This window comes from Notolepis coatsorum, assembly GCF_963971535.1.
Source record: "Notolepis coatsorum genome assembly, chromosome: 3".
NCBI classification, from domain to species: domain Eukaryota; kingdom Metazoa; phylum Chordata; class Actinopteri; order Aulopiformes; family Paralepididae; genus Notolepis; species Notolepis coatsorum.
This window is the reverse complement of record NC_140167.1, coordinates 148,674,950-148,691,731: the sequence shown is the minus strand read 5'-3', so window position 1 is coordinate 148,691,731 and position 16,782 is coordinate 148,674,950. Positions and strand designations below refer to the sequence as shown.

The following is a 16,782-nucleotide window of genomic DNA, read 5'->3' as shown; positions in this document are numbered from 1 at the left end:
CCACCCCCCACCCCGGCACCACCCTGACCTCCCGTTCTCCTGTCTCCATCATTACCCAACATTCACTGGTGAGATGGAGGAGCGCCATTAAAAAACACAGCTTTCCAGGGGCTCCTGAAGCATCTCCCACTGTTTCCCCGGGAACAGCTCCAGCCCATTAAAACACAAACAGTGTCTTCTGTTATCGGGTAGGAAATGGAAAATGTCTCTCTCTCTCTCTCTCATTTCTATGCCCGGCTAAAATTCCCTCTGCTCCCTCTTGTCCCCGGACGCGGGAAACAAGGGCGGAGGTAATGGAAGAGACACGTTCCGAGCGGTGTCCTTGTCGACACGTTTCAGCACTCCGGGGGGCCCCCGCTGAGCCTCCTCCGCCCTTCTGATGGATGGAGGGATGGGGGAGTTTAGGGGGACGGGAGGGTGGGGGAGTTTGGGGGGATGGGGGAGTTTGGGGGTGTTGTGAGGAACATGATAAACAGGTTTTCACTCAGTGGTTTAAAGTAACAACGTAAACTATTTAGACGCAAATAAATGACCCAGGGCTTTCGATGGACATCGAAATTTCATAAAACCACATTGAGGCATTTTCTTCATTTTCTCAAAGATTTTCCGTGGAGGAATTGTTTCAGTTACCGAGTTGGTTTAATCCATTACAGACAAAAAGTTGTGGTGAGTAGAGGGTTTGTGGTTTGGGGGTGGGGCTACTTGGAGGATGAGTGGCAGTGCGAGCCATTAGCCAGTAACCATTGGTTGTAAATCTTAATTAGGGAAGCATTCATTTCTCCTCACCAGGGAGCTGAGGGCCCTCCATGGAGCCTGCGCCACGCCCAGATCATCCAGGATGCTGGAGAAGACGGAGCGCTCCTCTGCCCGGTCGATCTGCAGGGGACTGGTGCCCAGGATTTTCACCCCGTTCAGGTGCAGAGGCACCGCCAGGTTGTTGGGGATCTGGCCCCCCACTGACACAATGCTGCCAGTACATCCCTGGAGGAGAGGAGAGGTGAGAAGAGAAGAGAAAAGGAGAAGAGAGAAGAGAGAAGAGAAGAGAAGAGAAGAGAAGAGAAGAGAAGAGAAGAGAAGAGAAGAGAAGAGAAGAGAAGAGAAGAGAAGAGAAGAGAAGAGAAGAGAAGAGAAGAGAAGAGAAGAGAAGAGAAGAGAAGAGAAGAGAAGAGAAGAGAAGAGAAGAGAAGAGAAGAGAAAAGAAGAGGAGGGGAGATAGTTAAAAAGTGAAGAAGAGGAGGAGAGGAGCAGAGAGGGGTGAATCGGATAGATAAAAAGTGAAGGAGAGGAGCAGAGAGGAGAGGAGAGGAGTGGAGAGGAGCAGAGAGGAGAAGAGCAGAGAGGAGAGGAGAGGAGAGGAGAGGAGAGGAGAGGAGAGGAGAGGAGAGGAGAGGAGAGGAGAGGAGAGGAGAGGAGAGGAGAGGAGAGGAGAGGAGAGGACAGGAGAGGACAGGAGAGGACAGGAGAGGACAGGAGAGGGGAAAAGGAGAATAGTGGAGAGAGAATGTACAAAGTTAAAGGTGGAGTTGGAGTCACATAATGTAAAGCATGAGTCCATATTCAGTGGTGGTGGTGCCACTGCTGCAGCCAATCAGCTCATTAAAATCGCTGAGGGTCCCGACCACAAATTCTATGGGACAAATGATCAAACAGTTAATCTAGGTTGTGCCAAGGCATTGTTTATCAAGAGAGGTTGTGTGCCTGTGTGTGTGTTTGTGTGTGTGTGTGTGTGTGTGTGTGTGTGTGTGTGTGTGTGTGTGTGTGTGTGTGTGTGTGTGTGTGTGTGTGTGTGTGTGTGTGTGTGTGTGTGTGTGTGTGTGTGTGTGTGTGTGTGTGTGTGTGTGTGTGTGTGCACGCATTCTCGTTAATGACACCACTCCAGCCCCTCTTCCTGCCTACATGATCCAAGGGGGATGCCGTTTCCATGGCAACGGCAGGTCAGATCTCTTCATTATTCATGGTCTCAGTCTCCAGCTCTCGTCCAGGTTTTATCTCCCTGTGCTAATGCTGCGTTTATCACGCACGCACACACACACACACACACACACATATATACACACATATATACACACATATATACACACACACACACACAAAGCTTGCAGGAGTGGACTATGGTTGTAAAGGAGGAATGGATGGGAACCATTCCATCTCCCAGAACAAACAAAACACTTAATCACATTCTGATCCCTTCCCGACATTAACTGGGTTACAATTCCTCTGGAAGGGAAAGTCGATGGATATTAGCACATGTACACATACACACATGCACACTCTATACAGTATATATCTAGACTGCAAAGCTTTTCTTCTGGCATTTGATAGTACAATGTTGCTGGACATTGGCCAACGTGCTGGGTTTCTGCTGAACTACTCAGTGGACCAAATTACATATTTTTGGGGATAAAGATATCAGGTGCAGTGCACCCTGAAACCAGCATCATCAAGCCTAATTTAATCAACATCCAAATCAAATTGAAACCTTGTGAATCAATTCAAAATCAAATAGAATAATCAGTGCCAATACCCAGTCCTAAAAATCATGCACGCACACACACACCCCACACACACACCACTTAAGATTCTGATAATGAAATGGTGATTATAACAGACTTTAAATTGCTTCAATCATTGCACACAATCAGCCTATATTTGGGAGAGGCTTCTATTTGTGCCAGGCCTTTCAGTCCTTTCATACTCTGTATTTCTTTACCAGTATAAAAGTAGGATCAGACAGACAGACAGACAGACATACAGGAGATAGACAGACAGACAGACAGACAGACAGACAGACAGACAGACAGACAGACAGACAGACAGACAGACAGACAGACAGACATACAGGAGACAGACAGACAGACAGACAGACAGACAGACAGACAGACAGACAGACAGACAGACAGACAGACAGACAGACAGACAGACAGACAGACAGACAGACAGACAGACAGACAGACAGACAGACAGACAGACAGACAGACAGACAGACAGACAGACAGAGCTGGAGCAGAATTTTATCTTAGTATTTGGTGCCAGGAACGCAGCAACATTATGGCTGCACATTAGCCTAGCTTAGAAAAAGTTACTGTAAGTGGATGAGAAGTGGCTAGCATCGCCGTTAGCCAACTAACACCTCTCCCGAAGTTTTAAGGTAGCTAGCCGCTTCTCATCCACTTCCATTCATTGTTGCTAAGCTAGGCTAACGTGCAGCCGGAGAGCTTTCTACTGAGCGCACAGAGAGGAAACTGGTATCTATCTTCTTACTTTTCCCTCTCCTCCTTCTGACTCTGGAGAAGATGGTAAGCGAACTTCCCATAATGTCTGCGTGTTCCTTTAACTGAACCACAACTAGAAGAAGTCCCTTCCACCTGCACCGTGCTTGAATTCCACCGGCCTGGCCATGTGGCAATAAAAGGAACTTGAACTTGAACTTCTTCTCCACACTCAAACATGTGTTGTGAGAAGCCAGGCCGCGTTTTCCTTAATGATAAGCAAGCAGTGCAAAAATGCTTCCGCATTCGTCACCGCACGCCAGTGCGGTAAAGCGCCCTTCTTTTCAGGCCCCGCTTAGACAAATGCTACCGTGCGTGCACCGGCGGCGGCGTGCTCGCTCAGGTGCGTGCGTGCGCCGGCGTGCTCGCGCGAGGTGCCCGCGCATGCGCATGAGATCCCGCCTTGGTTCGACACGAGCGGAGCTCAATATATATAAGTCACCGCCCCTTATTCAGTATCTAGAAATCGCTCAATTGGCAAGGCCACATGGCTGTGGATCCTATGGCTCGTTTGCTGGCGAGTTCGAATCCCATCGAAAATATTTTTTAACGTGATTTTTTTTTAACGTGTATTCTTTCGCCGGTTAAGGTTAGGCATGGTTAAGGTTAAGGTTAAGGTTAGGCATTGTTTCGGAGTTGGTTAAGGTTAGAACGGTTAAGTTTAGGCGCTGTTAAGGAGCTGGTTAAGGTTAGAGTTTGTCAAAGAGAATGGCAATATAATTTCTATGGTTAAGGTTAGGCATGGTTAAGGTTAAGGTTAAGGTTAGGCATTGTTTCGGAGTTGGTTAAGGTTAGAACGGTTAAGTTTAGGCGCTGTTAAGGAGCTGGTTAAGGTTAGAGTTTGTCAAAGAGAATGGCAATAGACAGCCTATTTCCGCGCGACCTGGGCGCTGGGCGGCGGAAAATGAAAGGCGCATTACTGCACGCCACTACGGTAAATTTTTGCACTGCTTGCTTGTCATAAAGCTACACGCAGCCAGGCCAGGGGCAGTGTGCTCCGTGCAGAAAGGAGTGAAAAGCGTGGAACGAAAAGGAATGGAACAACGTTGTTCTCAGAAAGTACACAGACGTACAGTATATAGTGCTGTTGCATTGCGTTGTGATGAGGTGCAGTGTTACATAATATAGTGCTGTTGCATTGTGTTGTGATGAGGTGCAGTGTTAATTTGGCGGCTGCTGGCCCTGATTTGTCACCCAGCTCCCCCCATAGAGAAAACAGCTGGGCTTTTAAAAACCTATTTCAGCATTAATCATGGATGATCTCTGTGTATACAGTGTGTTTGGATAATTAATGGTGGTAGATGTATCTGCCTACTGCGTCTGCAAGGTTTTGGCCAGAATTTACTTATGATTGCAAATGATGATGAAAAGAAAAACAAAGCTGCACCTGTGGTAACCATATCAAGACTTAAATTTAGACTGGCCTTTATTACCGGCCATACAAGGCAAATAAAAGACAATCTGTGTTTAATTGGGACTTTTAAATAAAGTGTTATTCGGTGAGTGGTCTGAACAAATAATCATATAATTGGTGAGTGGTCTGAACAAATAATCATATAGTTGGAGAGTGGTCTGAACAAAATTACGAAATAGTCAATGTGTGCCAAAAATTTACAAAGTCTCTGGTGGGAAGGGGGTGGTCTCACATGATGGGGCCAATGGATCATACAGGATAAGATGCTGCTGCCTGGAATTCAGTCAATCACATCCACTGTTTAACAGGTGAAATCATCTTAGCTCCTCTCACATTAGCCATTGTTTGAAAGTCTAACATATCTATCGAACCTGGTAAAATGTTAACCGTTCAAACTAGGGATGCTCGATATTGGCTTTTTTACCGATACCGATATTCCGATATTGTCCAACTCTTAATTTCCGATACCGATATCAACCGATATCAACCGATACCGATATATGCAGGGTTTCCCCGTCCAAAAAACTGAATAATTTCAGGTAACTAATAATTTCACTGGATATATATATAACAAATATTGTTATTGTTTTTGTTTTTTTTAAACCGATACCGATATTTTCTGATATCACATTTTACTGCCGATATCGGCCGATAATATCGGTCGGCCGATAATATCGGACATCCCTAGTTCAAACTGTAATGATGTGAGCTCGTTCAAAATGTATATGAATTAATCCATATTCAAACGCCTTGCTGTGCTTGCTTGTTGTGCTCACTCGCTGTGCAACTGCTTCTCTGTCCCTCCTCTCAGCTTGACTGACTGTGGAGCACAGCAGAGGTGGGGACTGAGCACTGGAACAACAAAACAAAGCTAAGTGTTCAAATGTTAAATATTAGCCAGAGAGAGAGAGAATGGGGGAGGGGGAGGGAAGAGGAGAAAGGTAGAGAGATAGAAAGAGGGAGAGAGAGGTGAGGTAAGGATAGAGGGTGAGAGAGAGAAAGAGAGAGAGGAGAGATGTAAGGACAGATAGAGGGGGAGAGGTAAGGATAGAGAGAGGGAGAGTTAAGGAGAGAAGGATAGAGAGAGAGAGGTAATGACAGAGAGGGGGAAAGGTAAGGAGAGGGGGAGAGAGAGAGGTGAGGTAAGGAGAGAGGGAGAGAGAGAAGGAGAGATGTAAGGACAGAGAGAGGGGGAGAGGTAAGGAGAGAGGGAGAGATGAGAGGTAAGGACAGATAGAGGGATAGGTAAGGAGAGAGGGAGAGGTGAGGTAAGGAGAGAGAGGATAGGTAAGGAGAGAGGGAGAGAGAGAGGAGAGAGGTAAGGACAGATAGAGGGAGGTAAGGAGAGAGGGAGAGAGAGGAGAGAGGTAAGGACAGAGACAGAGAGGTAAGGAGAGAGGGAGAGGTAAGGAGAGAGAGGAGAGAGGTAAGGACAGCGAGAGGTAAGGGGAGAGAGAAGGAGAGGGAGAGAGAGAAGGAGAGAAGGAGAGAGGGTGAGAAAGGTAGAGAAAGATAAAGGGAGAGAGAGAGAGGTAGGGGGAACGAGTGAGAGAGAGAGAAGTTGTGTAGAGAAAGCGAGAGATTTATTGTGCTACTTTTCATAGCACGGTGCCATGGGGGGCGGGCGGGGGGGGGCAGCTTGTGCAGCCAGTTTCTCCTCAGTAAATAATATACAAGTCAGGAGAGATGATATGAGTATTGCTGGATGTTTCATCCATGCTGGGGTGAACAGTGAGTCTGTTTTCCCGGCTGGGAGATGAAAGAACGTTCTGTACCTCCGTGGGAACTCGGTGATAAGTTGCAGCAGTTCTGCCATTCTCATTTCTTGGAAAGCTCATTTTTATGAAGTTATTTTTCAGCATGTTCACATCAAAACAAATCCAAAACTTAAGTTAAAGGAACACTTCACCCCAAAAATTATGATTTGCATACCAATTACTCACCCTGTGTTGCCTTGAATTCCTGATTTTTTTATTACACGCCTCTACGTTGAACGAAGAATCCAAAAAATGGTAGCCATGCTTGATGAATTTAAGTCAATGGGGTCCAGATTAAACCACAGCAAAACTATATCAAAACACACGCTTACATGTATCCAGTCTCATGTATCCAGTCGTATGCTCAGTACTTCCCAAACACGTGCATTTTCACAAAAACTCTGAAACATTTCCGGACAAGTGCTGCCTTCAAATGGAACTCGTGAGTGTGTGGTCTCGACATGGGAAGTCGGGTACTGATGAGTAATTGATATAAACATTTGCATTTATTTGGGGTTATGTGTTCCTTTAAGAGAGAGAGAAGCTAAGTGAGGTGTTACGCGCTTTGGGCATTCTAGTGCATATTCTGAAATGTTGTGTATGTTGTATGTGTAAGTTCATTTCAACAAAAAATATTACTTAACAAGTCTTTCATACTTGACTCCTTTAATCACTCCTTTACACAGCTGCTAAACTAACGTGTGTGTGTGTGTGTATGTGTATGTGCGCACGCATGTGTGTCTGTGTTTAAATCGTTCCAGGAAAAAATAAGACACGAGCCTTCTCGTCTTCCGTGCGTTTTGCGTGCATGCCCTCTGACCTCCTGGTGTGTGATGTCCAGGATGCGCTCCAGCGTCAGCTCCTCGAAGTAGAGGCGGTCGCACTCGTCGAAGTCGGTGCTGACGGTCTCTGGGTTGTGGTTAACCACCACCGTCCTCCTCCCCATCTGCCTCAGGGCCCGGATACTCGACACTGCGCACCAGTCAAACTCCACACTGCTCCCTGGTGGGGAGACAAAGAGTCTATTTGCATAGGGCTGGGGGATATATTGACTCATATTATGAATATCTTATCTCGTACATACATAGTGTAATGTTGGGTAAACGCACTCCTCCGGTGTGTAGGCTGTTTAACGTTGTGTTTACTCCAACTGAATGTACAGTACGACGACCAATCACGCATCCACAGACAAACATGTCGCCAAGAGGGCCAACACTATGGATGGATGAATGTGGAATTTGTGTGCTGGTCATTCATTTAAGGATATATATAATAGTATTATTACATTGACCTTGGTAATAATGATACATTTATTGTATCGTTATTACCAAGGTCAATGTAATATATGCCACAATACAGATTTCTGGTCCTACCAGCCAAGCCCTAGTTTCAAAATCTATGTAGGATATCTAACATGTTGATACCACAATGCTCAATAAATAAATAAATAGTTCAATAAACGTAAAATGAAGACGTACATAGTATACATTTCTTAGCTAAAACCGTTTGATGCTAACCATTTATTGTAAAGTGAAAGTAGCCTGCTAATGTGTGGCGGAGCCTGCTAGTTAGCTTATTAGTAGATATTTCATACCATGTAGGGCCCAATTGACAGTTATGATCCCCCCCCCCCCCCCCCATAGGCATTATCTGCAGTGTATGACCTGCTGCGCTATGTCTATTATTGCCTTTTGCACCGTGAGACTGATTTCATACTGTCCCCACCAGCCTTCATATGGATTTAATGAAAATTAAATGGTTGTTATTACCGATGTGGTAGGGTCCACAGCCAAGAACCATGACTCCTTGGTCTTTGAACTCCAAATCATGCTCCTGTAGAATTCACAAGCACACTTCAGTCACTTCAGAACACAAGTTAAGAATCCATTGTGATGGGAGAGCCAAAAAGAACACCTCTCCCAAAGCCAGGAACCAGAGAATTAATTATCAGTTGTATGGAGCTGCTCCATAGATAATCAAAAGGTAAACTGGTTTTGTGAAGTTTATTTGAGTTGTACGCCCAAATTCGCTTGATTCTGTTGTAGCATAGCATTATCAGTTCGGAACCACAACATGTATTATCTCTAAAAAGAAATCTGTCTGGGTGGCTCTCCAGATCTTCACCCTCCTGCTCTATTAATTTTCTATGGAGCAGCTCCTGGCTTTATACCACATCATGTAGAGGAGGCAATCTCTCTTTCTCTGATACTCCACACCGTCACGACACTCATCCTTGACAGTCAGACTGTCTCAGAAACTGAAGACAATAAAAGGGGTGTGTGGGCAGGATTATGCAGTACCACAACTACCCCTCTGCTCTGAACAGTCTAACCTCTCCTCTGAACAGCCTAACCTCTGCTCTGAACAGCCTAACCTCTGCTCTGAACAGCCTAACCTCTGCTCTGAACAGCCTAACATCTCCTCTGAACAGCATATCCTCTGCTCTGAACAGCCTAACCTCTGCTCTGAACAGCCTAACATCTCCTCTGAACAGCATAACCTCTGCTCTGAACAGCCTAACCTCTGCTCTGAACAGCCTAACATCTCCTCTGAACAGCCTAACCTCTCATCTGAACAGCCTAACCTCTGCTCTGAACAGCCTAACCTCTCCTCTGAACAGCATAACATCTGCTCTGAACAGCCTAACATCAGCTATGAACAGCCTAACCTCTGCTCTGAACAGTCTAACCTCTGCTCTGAACAGCCTAACCTCTGCTCTGAACAGCCTAACCTCTCCTCTGAACAGTCTAACCTCTCCTCTGAACAGCCTAACCTCTGCTCTGAACAGCCTAACCTCTGCTCTGAACAGCCTAACCTCTGCTCTGAACAGCCTAACCTCTGCTCTGAACAGTCTAACCTCTCCTCTGAACAGCCTAACCTAACCTCTGCTCTGAACAGCCTAACCTCTCCTCTGAACAGCCTAACCTCTGCTCTGAACAGCATAACCTCTCCCCTGAACAGCCTAACCTCTGCTCTGAACATCCTAACATCTCCTCTGAACAGCCTAACCTCTCCTCTGAACAGCATAACCTCTGCTCTGAACAGCCTAACCTCTGCTCTGAACAGCATAACCTCTGCTCTGAACAGCCTAACCTCTGTTCTGAACAAGCCTAACCTCTCCTCTGAACAGCCTAACCTCTGCTCTGAACAAGCCTAACCTCTGCTCTGAACAGCATAACCTCTCCTCTGAACAGCCTAACCTCTGCTCTGAACAGCATAACCTCTGTTCTAAACAAGCCTAACCTCTGCTCTGAACAGCCTAACCTCTGCTCTGAACAGCCTAACCTCTGTTCTGAACAAGCCTAACCTCTGTTCTGAACAAGCCTAACCTCTCCTCTGAACAGCATAACCTCTGTTCTGAACAAGCCTAACCTCTGTTCTGAACAGCATAACCTCTGTTCTAAACAAGCCTAACCTCTGCTCTGAACAGCATAACCTCTGTTCTAAACAAGCCTAACCTCTGCTCTGAACAGTCTAACCTCTGGTAGGGTTAGGGTTAGGGTTAGGTAGGTATCTGGAAGCCATCATCCATCCCCTTTGTAACCAGGTGGCTAAACACATGCACATCATTTTGCATTGAAGCATAATCAAATCTATTTAAATGTTGTTTTCTGGGCCTTAGATATTTTATTAGTCAAGAAAATGCCAAAGTATTTCAGATGATATCCTATCTGCAAATATGAGCATAGAAAAACGTTGACCGTTGAACGTTGAAATGAAGCAAAACATTAAAAGGAATACACCAAAATTATGGGAAGTGCGCTTATCGCCATGGCACAAATTAATCAAAGCAGATAAAAAAAAACAGCTGTGCATTTCCCATGATGGCGGCGTGTTCCTTTAAAGGAGAACTCCAACATTTTGGGAAATTAGCTTATTTAACATCTTCCCTGGAGTTAGACAAGAAGATACATACCTTTTTTGACTCTGTGCGTGCATTTAGCTTTGGGAACAGTCGCTCCGTTAGCGTAGCTTAGCTTCATCACTGGAAGTGGGGGAGGACAGGAGCCTAACGTTCGCTACAGGGTCTTACAGTCACCAAATACACTCCAAATACAACTCCAAAACGTTCCTGTAAACATGTTGTGACCTGTGTATTCACCACGTGGAGAAATACAAAATAATTTAATTAGACAATTACGTTTTATAAGCAAATATACTCTGAACTATTTTTTGCCTAACCACTCGAGTCTCTGGGCGCAGTCAGTGGTTTCAACGTGAAGCCGTGTTTGTTGATATTCTCATTCCTTCAAAGGATCCGAACCGATTGAAGTTTATGGATACCATGACTTAAAATCCTCTTACCTTGACGATTAAAAGCCTCCCCAATTTAGAAAACAGTAATCCAATGGCTGGTATTGATAATATAATACTAACTACTGCACGCTCGGAGCTAACCGGAGCTAACACAGAACAGGATGGTAAAGCAAATATAATGACTTCCTTTCTGGGGTTTTCAAAATAAAAGTGCAATGTTTATAGCAGCGGAAAACATTTATTTTGTACATTATCTAACGTTAACACGAACCTAAACTAACGTTACAACTAACCTAAAGTTAGTTTAGGTTTGTGTTAACGTTAGATAATGTACAAAATAAACGTTTTCCGCTGATATAAATGTCGCACTTTTATTTTGAAAACCCCAGAAAGGAAGTCATTATATTTGCTTTACCATCCTGTTCTGTGTTAGCTCCGGTTAGCTCCGAGCGTGATCCTTTGAAGGAATGAGAATATCAAAAAACACAGCTTCACGTTGAAACCACTGACTGCGCCCAGAGACTCGAGTGGTTAGGCAAAAAAAAATTCAGAGTATATTTGCTTATAAAACGTAATTGTCTAATTCAATTATTTTTTATTTCTCCACGTGGTGAATACACAGGTCACAACATGTTTACAGGAACGTTTTGGAGTTGTATTTGGAGTGTATTTGGTGACTGTAAGACCCTGTAGGGAACGACAGGCTCCTGTCCTCCCCCACTTCCAGTGATGAAGCTAAGCTACGCTAACGGAGCGACTGTTCCCAAAGCTAAATGCACGCACAGAGACAAAAAAGTATGTATCTTCTTGTCTAACTCCAGGGAAGATGTTAAATAAGCTAATTCCCCAAAATGTTGGAGTTTTCCTTTAAGCCACAGATTGACATGAGATTGACATCGACAGACCTGGCCGTGATAGGTGCAGTACAAGTAGTTGGTCATGGCTGGGTACTCAGCTGCTAGGGTGTCAATCTGAAAAGAAAGACCAGATTCTATTTCATTTTAAAGTACAGAGTACAATTAAGTTGGCATCTAACCAGAGTGCAAGGTAGCAGTAAAGTGCACAGTATAACATGTGAATATATGGAGTACATTTGAAAAAGAGTAAATATGCTAAGCTAATGTATGTACAGTATTATTATAGGCCTATACTGTATAATATACTGTACAGAATACAAATTAACACTTAGTTTCTGCTAAATTCATGGCTACAAAATATGTGTTGTAGGCTGATAGACATATCACTTTCCTGGAGTATCAACATTAAATACCTTTAATATTAACACATTTCTAACTATAGATATGAAGGTTAAGGAAAGACGATTTTCCATCACAGGTGAGGAAATGTTGTTTGGGAGAATAATTATGATTTTTTTTACCTTTGACCCCGCTACATATTCTCCTCATTTACTGTATATCAATGGCCTAAGGGTGTGTGTGTGTGTGTGTGTGTGTGTGTGTGGCCATGAAGGAAGGGGGGGTGCAGGGTCAGTGTGCGGTCAGTTCCACAGGGAGCCCCTCCACCCAGCGGTGCTCACCTGTTTGACCCAGGGTCGGATGTTGTGAGCCAGCCTCAGCTCTCTGGCCTCCCCCTCGCTGGAGCCCAGTATCTGGCCCACCTGCCGGTCCGAGAAGCCGTCCCGCTTGGCCTTCAGCAGAAGATCCCTGGGGATCGTGCCACTGGGGGGGCGGGGGGGGGGGACAAGAGAAGAGAGTGGTGAGGTGGTTTTAGATGCAAACTTCACTGCACGGTCAGGAGGACAAGAGTTTGTTCTCTTCAACTGGGTCATACTTCGTGCGGGTGAATTCACGAGTCGTCTGCAAGATACGAGAATTGGATATGTCACGGAGGCCTAGAGCAGGGGTTCCCAAACTTTTCAGGCCGGGACCCAGAAAATAAGGCGTCAGAGAGCCGCGGCCCAATATCCTCTTTCATTGGTCTGTGTTGACCACTCCCCCGATCCTTAGGCCGCGCCCCCTTTGTGTATCTTTTGAACCGTTTGTCATAGAGACTCGCGAGAGACCCTCTCCCGTTGGCCGGCGGTGCACAGGCGTCACCCACACTTCACAATTTCCCCCGTGCGGAATTGTCTAGTTCAAGTTAGTTATTCATTTATATGTGCTATTTATGAGAGGGCTAACTTGTTGCAAAATAATAATGATAATAATAATAGCCTCATTAAAATACTATTGTTGCTTCGGTTGTTTTCAGCGTTTTATGTGCATAATCTGTTATTTAGTTTGAAATGTTCGTTGAAATAAGTAGATTTTTCGTTTTTGTTTATTTATTAAGTTAATATAAAACCATATAGTCACATTTTAGAATACAATAGAATAGAATTTTAGAATACAACTAGAAACACTGTCCTGGCCTGCTTCTAAGTTCAGTGGCCTTAAAAAAAATAAAAAATAAAAAAATAAAAAAAATTGTTTTTTTTTTTTTTTTTTTTTAATCATCTCGCAGCCCTCCCATGGCTGCTCGCGGCCCAGCTTTGGGTCGCGACCCCGACTTTGGGAACCACTGGCCTAGAGCAGGGGTTCCCAAAGTTTTTTTTTTATGCAGTCAGGCCACTGAACTTAGAAGCAGGCCAGGCCTGTGTTTCTAGTTGCAGCAGCGTAATAGTTAGATAACCTAGGTGGGGAACAACCAGGAGATCACTGCAACTCACACAAGTTGTCACACACACACACAAAGGGAGCCGCATGTGATTGGTGGAGGCGGGACCCTTACAAAAAACTGTTGTTGCTAATCATTGACACATGCTAGCCTGTAATAATCCCCCCCAGAAAAATCTACTTTGCATTTGATATATTGCATATATGCCATCACACACACTGGCATGTAAAGGGTTAGAATTATAAAATGATTATGTGGTGTTATGATCAGGGCTGAAGTTGAATAAAAGATTGTATTATTTTCAATCTGACATTACAAAAAAACTGAAAGTCCATCAAAATCAGTGTTGTTGCTAATTATATGCTAGCCTGTTTTTTAACAATAATTTGTGATGCCATCACAAACACTGGCATTTAACACATTCGGGGCCATTGGGCTGAGTCTAATTAATCGCAAGAGGACCGGGGAATGTAAACAAACGTGGCGCTGTTTGTACAGCTAAATCTATACTTTATAGTATTGCTATCTGTCCATTCTCATTGTCAATTGAGTCAATAAACCGTCCCTTCAAAATGGCTTAAAAAAAGAAAAAATTCATCAATAGGTTCTCATTTTATAGCGCCGCGAATATAAGCGTTATACGGGATTTTGGACTAGTATATTTTCTGGAAGGCTAGATATAGAGCTAATAGCTGCTAACGTTATATCCAATGGCATTTCCGTTTTACAGATGCTACAGAAATAACTCAAACTGCATATGATCGGCACGATCCCAAAGTATGTATGCATGAAAGGGGGGGGGCGGGGGACGTCGTTTATTATTATTGATTACCAATAACCGTGTTCGTCTAACTAGCCACATAGGCCGATCGCCTGGATGGCTATCAAAACAATGCCCGATCGGGCTGTAATTTACGTGAAAAAGATCTTACCATGAGCCGGTTGGATCCTCCCGAGCATTTCCCCGTTATCGATATGTCCATTGGCTGATGATAAATCCCCTTATTGCATAGTGAAATCCGCTATTCAAAACGTATCCCGTGCAACAGACAATAGCTATTGCTTCAGATGAGTAGAAAACTACATTAGAGATCCAAAAAAAGAAAGACAACTTCTGCCACAGGGAACACTCTATTATCGCGATAGCGCCCCTAAGAGGATCTGGCCGGTATTGCATGTTGGCGAATTCAAAGAGTAGGGTAAATCTGCAGTGCTGCTCGGCGACCTTGAATAGGTTATTAAAATGGAATAAAAGCAATAACAACTTCCCACGGATATATCCGTGCTTCTGTCCACAACGCATGGATTCGAAACACGGATTTCTCCGTGGTCCGTCCCCAATGTGTTAATAGGGTACAAATAAAAAAATTCCTGCACCAGAATGCAGGAAATGAAATCTTTGTAACAAGAAATTTCCTGGTGGGGGACCCCCAGACCCCCTCCTTAAAAAGTGGCCTGACTGGGGCTATATTTTGCACTATATTTCCTGGCCTGAATGATTTCCCCAGTCCGGCCCTGGTTAAAAGCCTCCAATGCTTATTAGTGTGTGTGCGTTTGAACGTGTGCATGTTTCAACCATACATTTCCATTTATAAAAAAAAATAAGATTTTTTTTTTTTTTATTGTTATTTTTTGTTTACCTCCTATAATAGTGGGGGTCACGGCTCTCTGACACCGTTATTTGGGGGACGCGGCCTGAAAAGTTTGGGAACCCCTGGCCTAGAGGTTCGAGAAGCAGGGCTTGTGACCAGAAGGTAGGCGGTTCAATCCGCCTGATTGGCGGGGGGGGGGGGGGGGGGGGGGGGGTGGGGGGGGGGGGGGGGGGGTAAAGCTATGGGCAGCAGTGATTACAACTTGCACACTGCTCTCTTTCTTTGGAAGTCCACGATACATACATTACATTGCATGGTCTACTCACTGAACGAATAGTAAATCAATGTAACGTTAGATCAATGAACAGGCCTAGATCACAATAGAATAAATATAATGCATCAGTAGCCTACATCTCATCAATTCACTAACATTAGAATAAAATTTACTTATTTTACTCACAACTGTCAGAAACCTCACTGGAAATAATTAAATATCCATTATTTATTTTTTTATCCTCTTTTTCTCCGCCTGATTTTTTCAGTTTTTCTCCCCATCCCAATTTAGTCGTTATGCCAATTCCCCCCCTCCCCTACCTGGTTGTTGTGCACATGTTCCTCCTACTGGTCGGTACAAGGGAACCCTGAAGTCCACCACATGCTTCCTCCGACACATGTGGAGACAGCCAGTGGCTCTCTTTTCACCTGGCAGCGGGGACTCTCATTGGTGAAGCGTAAGGCGTGGGAGCCGGGAGGTCACGCTGCCTTCAATACTTCCTGCCTTTCGCTGAGCAGGCGCCCAGACCTGACCTGTAGGCGTCGCTGTCCACAACGCCAGATTACCACCCACGACTTCCCTCCCCCTAACTCAGCCAAACGAGTTAGTATGACGACCAGCCCAAGCCGCAGGCAATGCTGACTCCGGGAGTCGAGACCGCAGCCTCTTGCATTGGTGACGAGCACAATCGCCGCTATGCCATCCAACCGCCCATTAAATATCCATTCTAAATTTGACAATAAAAACTTGTGACTTGACTTGAGACTTGCTGCAAAAGGACCCGAGACCTGTTTCAAATGACGAGTCTTGACTTGGACTAAAGCAGCTATGATATAGTATCTGTGTAAATAAAAAAAATGAAATAAAAAAAAGGTCAATGGACAGACTGGTCTGTCTGTCCATATGTGTATTCCTGTGTGTGTGTGTGTGTGTGTGTGTGTGTGTGTGTGTGTGTGTGTGTGTGTGTGTGTGTGTGTGTGTGTGTGTGTGTGTGTGTGTGTGTGTGTATGTGTGTGTGTGCGTGCGTGCGTGCGTGTGTGCGTGCGTGCGTGCGTGCGTGCGTGCGTGCGTGCGTGCGTGTGTGTCAAGTCAAGTCAAGAGTTTTATTTGTCACAGCATACAAGTATACAATGAAATGCGGGGGGTCTTGCCCGCAACGATGTGCATAGTACAATAGTTATATATAATAAGAATCCAATAGAATGATATTGTGCAATAAACAAGTAAACAAAGTAGGGCATATCGGTATATGTACATGAGTTATTTACAGAGCATGGTAGGACATGCTAGGTCCTGTGGTAGTGCAATACACTGTTAGCTACGGATGAGGCACTGGGTCTTTATGTACACTGTTATACAATGCTATATTATACAATATCAAGTTATACTATACTATTCTTAAAGTGACCTTTCCTTTTGTAAAGTGGCCATAAGTGTGAGCGTGTGCAGTGTGTGTGTGTGTGTGTGTGTGTGTGTGTGTGTGTGTGTGTGTGTGTGTGTGTGTGTGTGTGTGTGTGTGTGTGTGTGTGTGTGTGAGTGTGTGTGTGTGTGTGTGTGTGTGTGTGTGGTTGTGTGTCTGTGTGTGAGTGTGTGTGTGCATCCA

General features: G+C 44.6%; 1 protein-coding gene across 1 annotated transcript in view; it reads right to left on the bottom strand.

The window, feature by feature from the left end:
• The window catches only part of cps1 (carbamoyl-phosphate synthase 1, mitochondrial), a 255,494-nt gene that overhangs the window by 156,225 nt on the left and 82,487 nt on the right, over nt 1-16,782 (bottom strand). The window contains exons 22-26 of the mRNA XM_084309709.1: nt 12,235-12,376; nt 11,603-11,668; nt 8,210-8,273; nt 7,261-7,442; nt 787-981 (exon numbers count right to left, since the gene is read on the bottom strand). Of these exons, the coding sequence (XP_084165835.1) occupies nt 787-981; nt 7,261-7,442; nt 8,210-8,273; nt 11,603-11,668; nt 12,235-12,376 (649 nt within the window). The remainder of the gene's footprint in view (nt 1-786; nt 982-7,260; nt 7,443-8,209; nt 8,274-11,602; nt 11,669-12,234; nt 12,377-16,782) is intronic.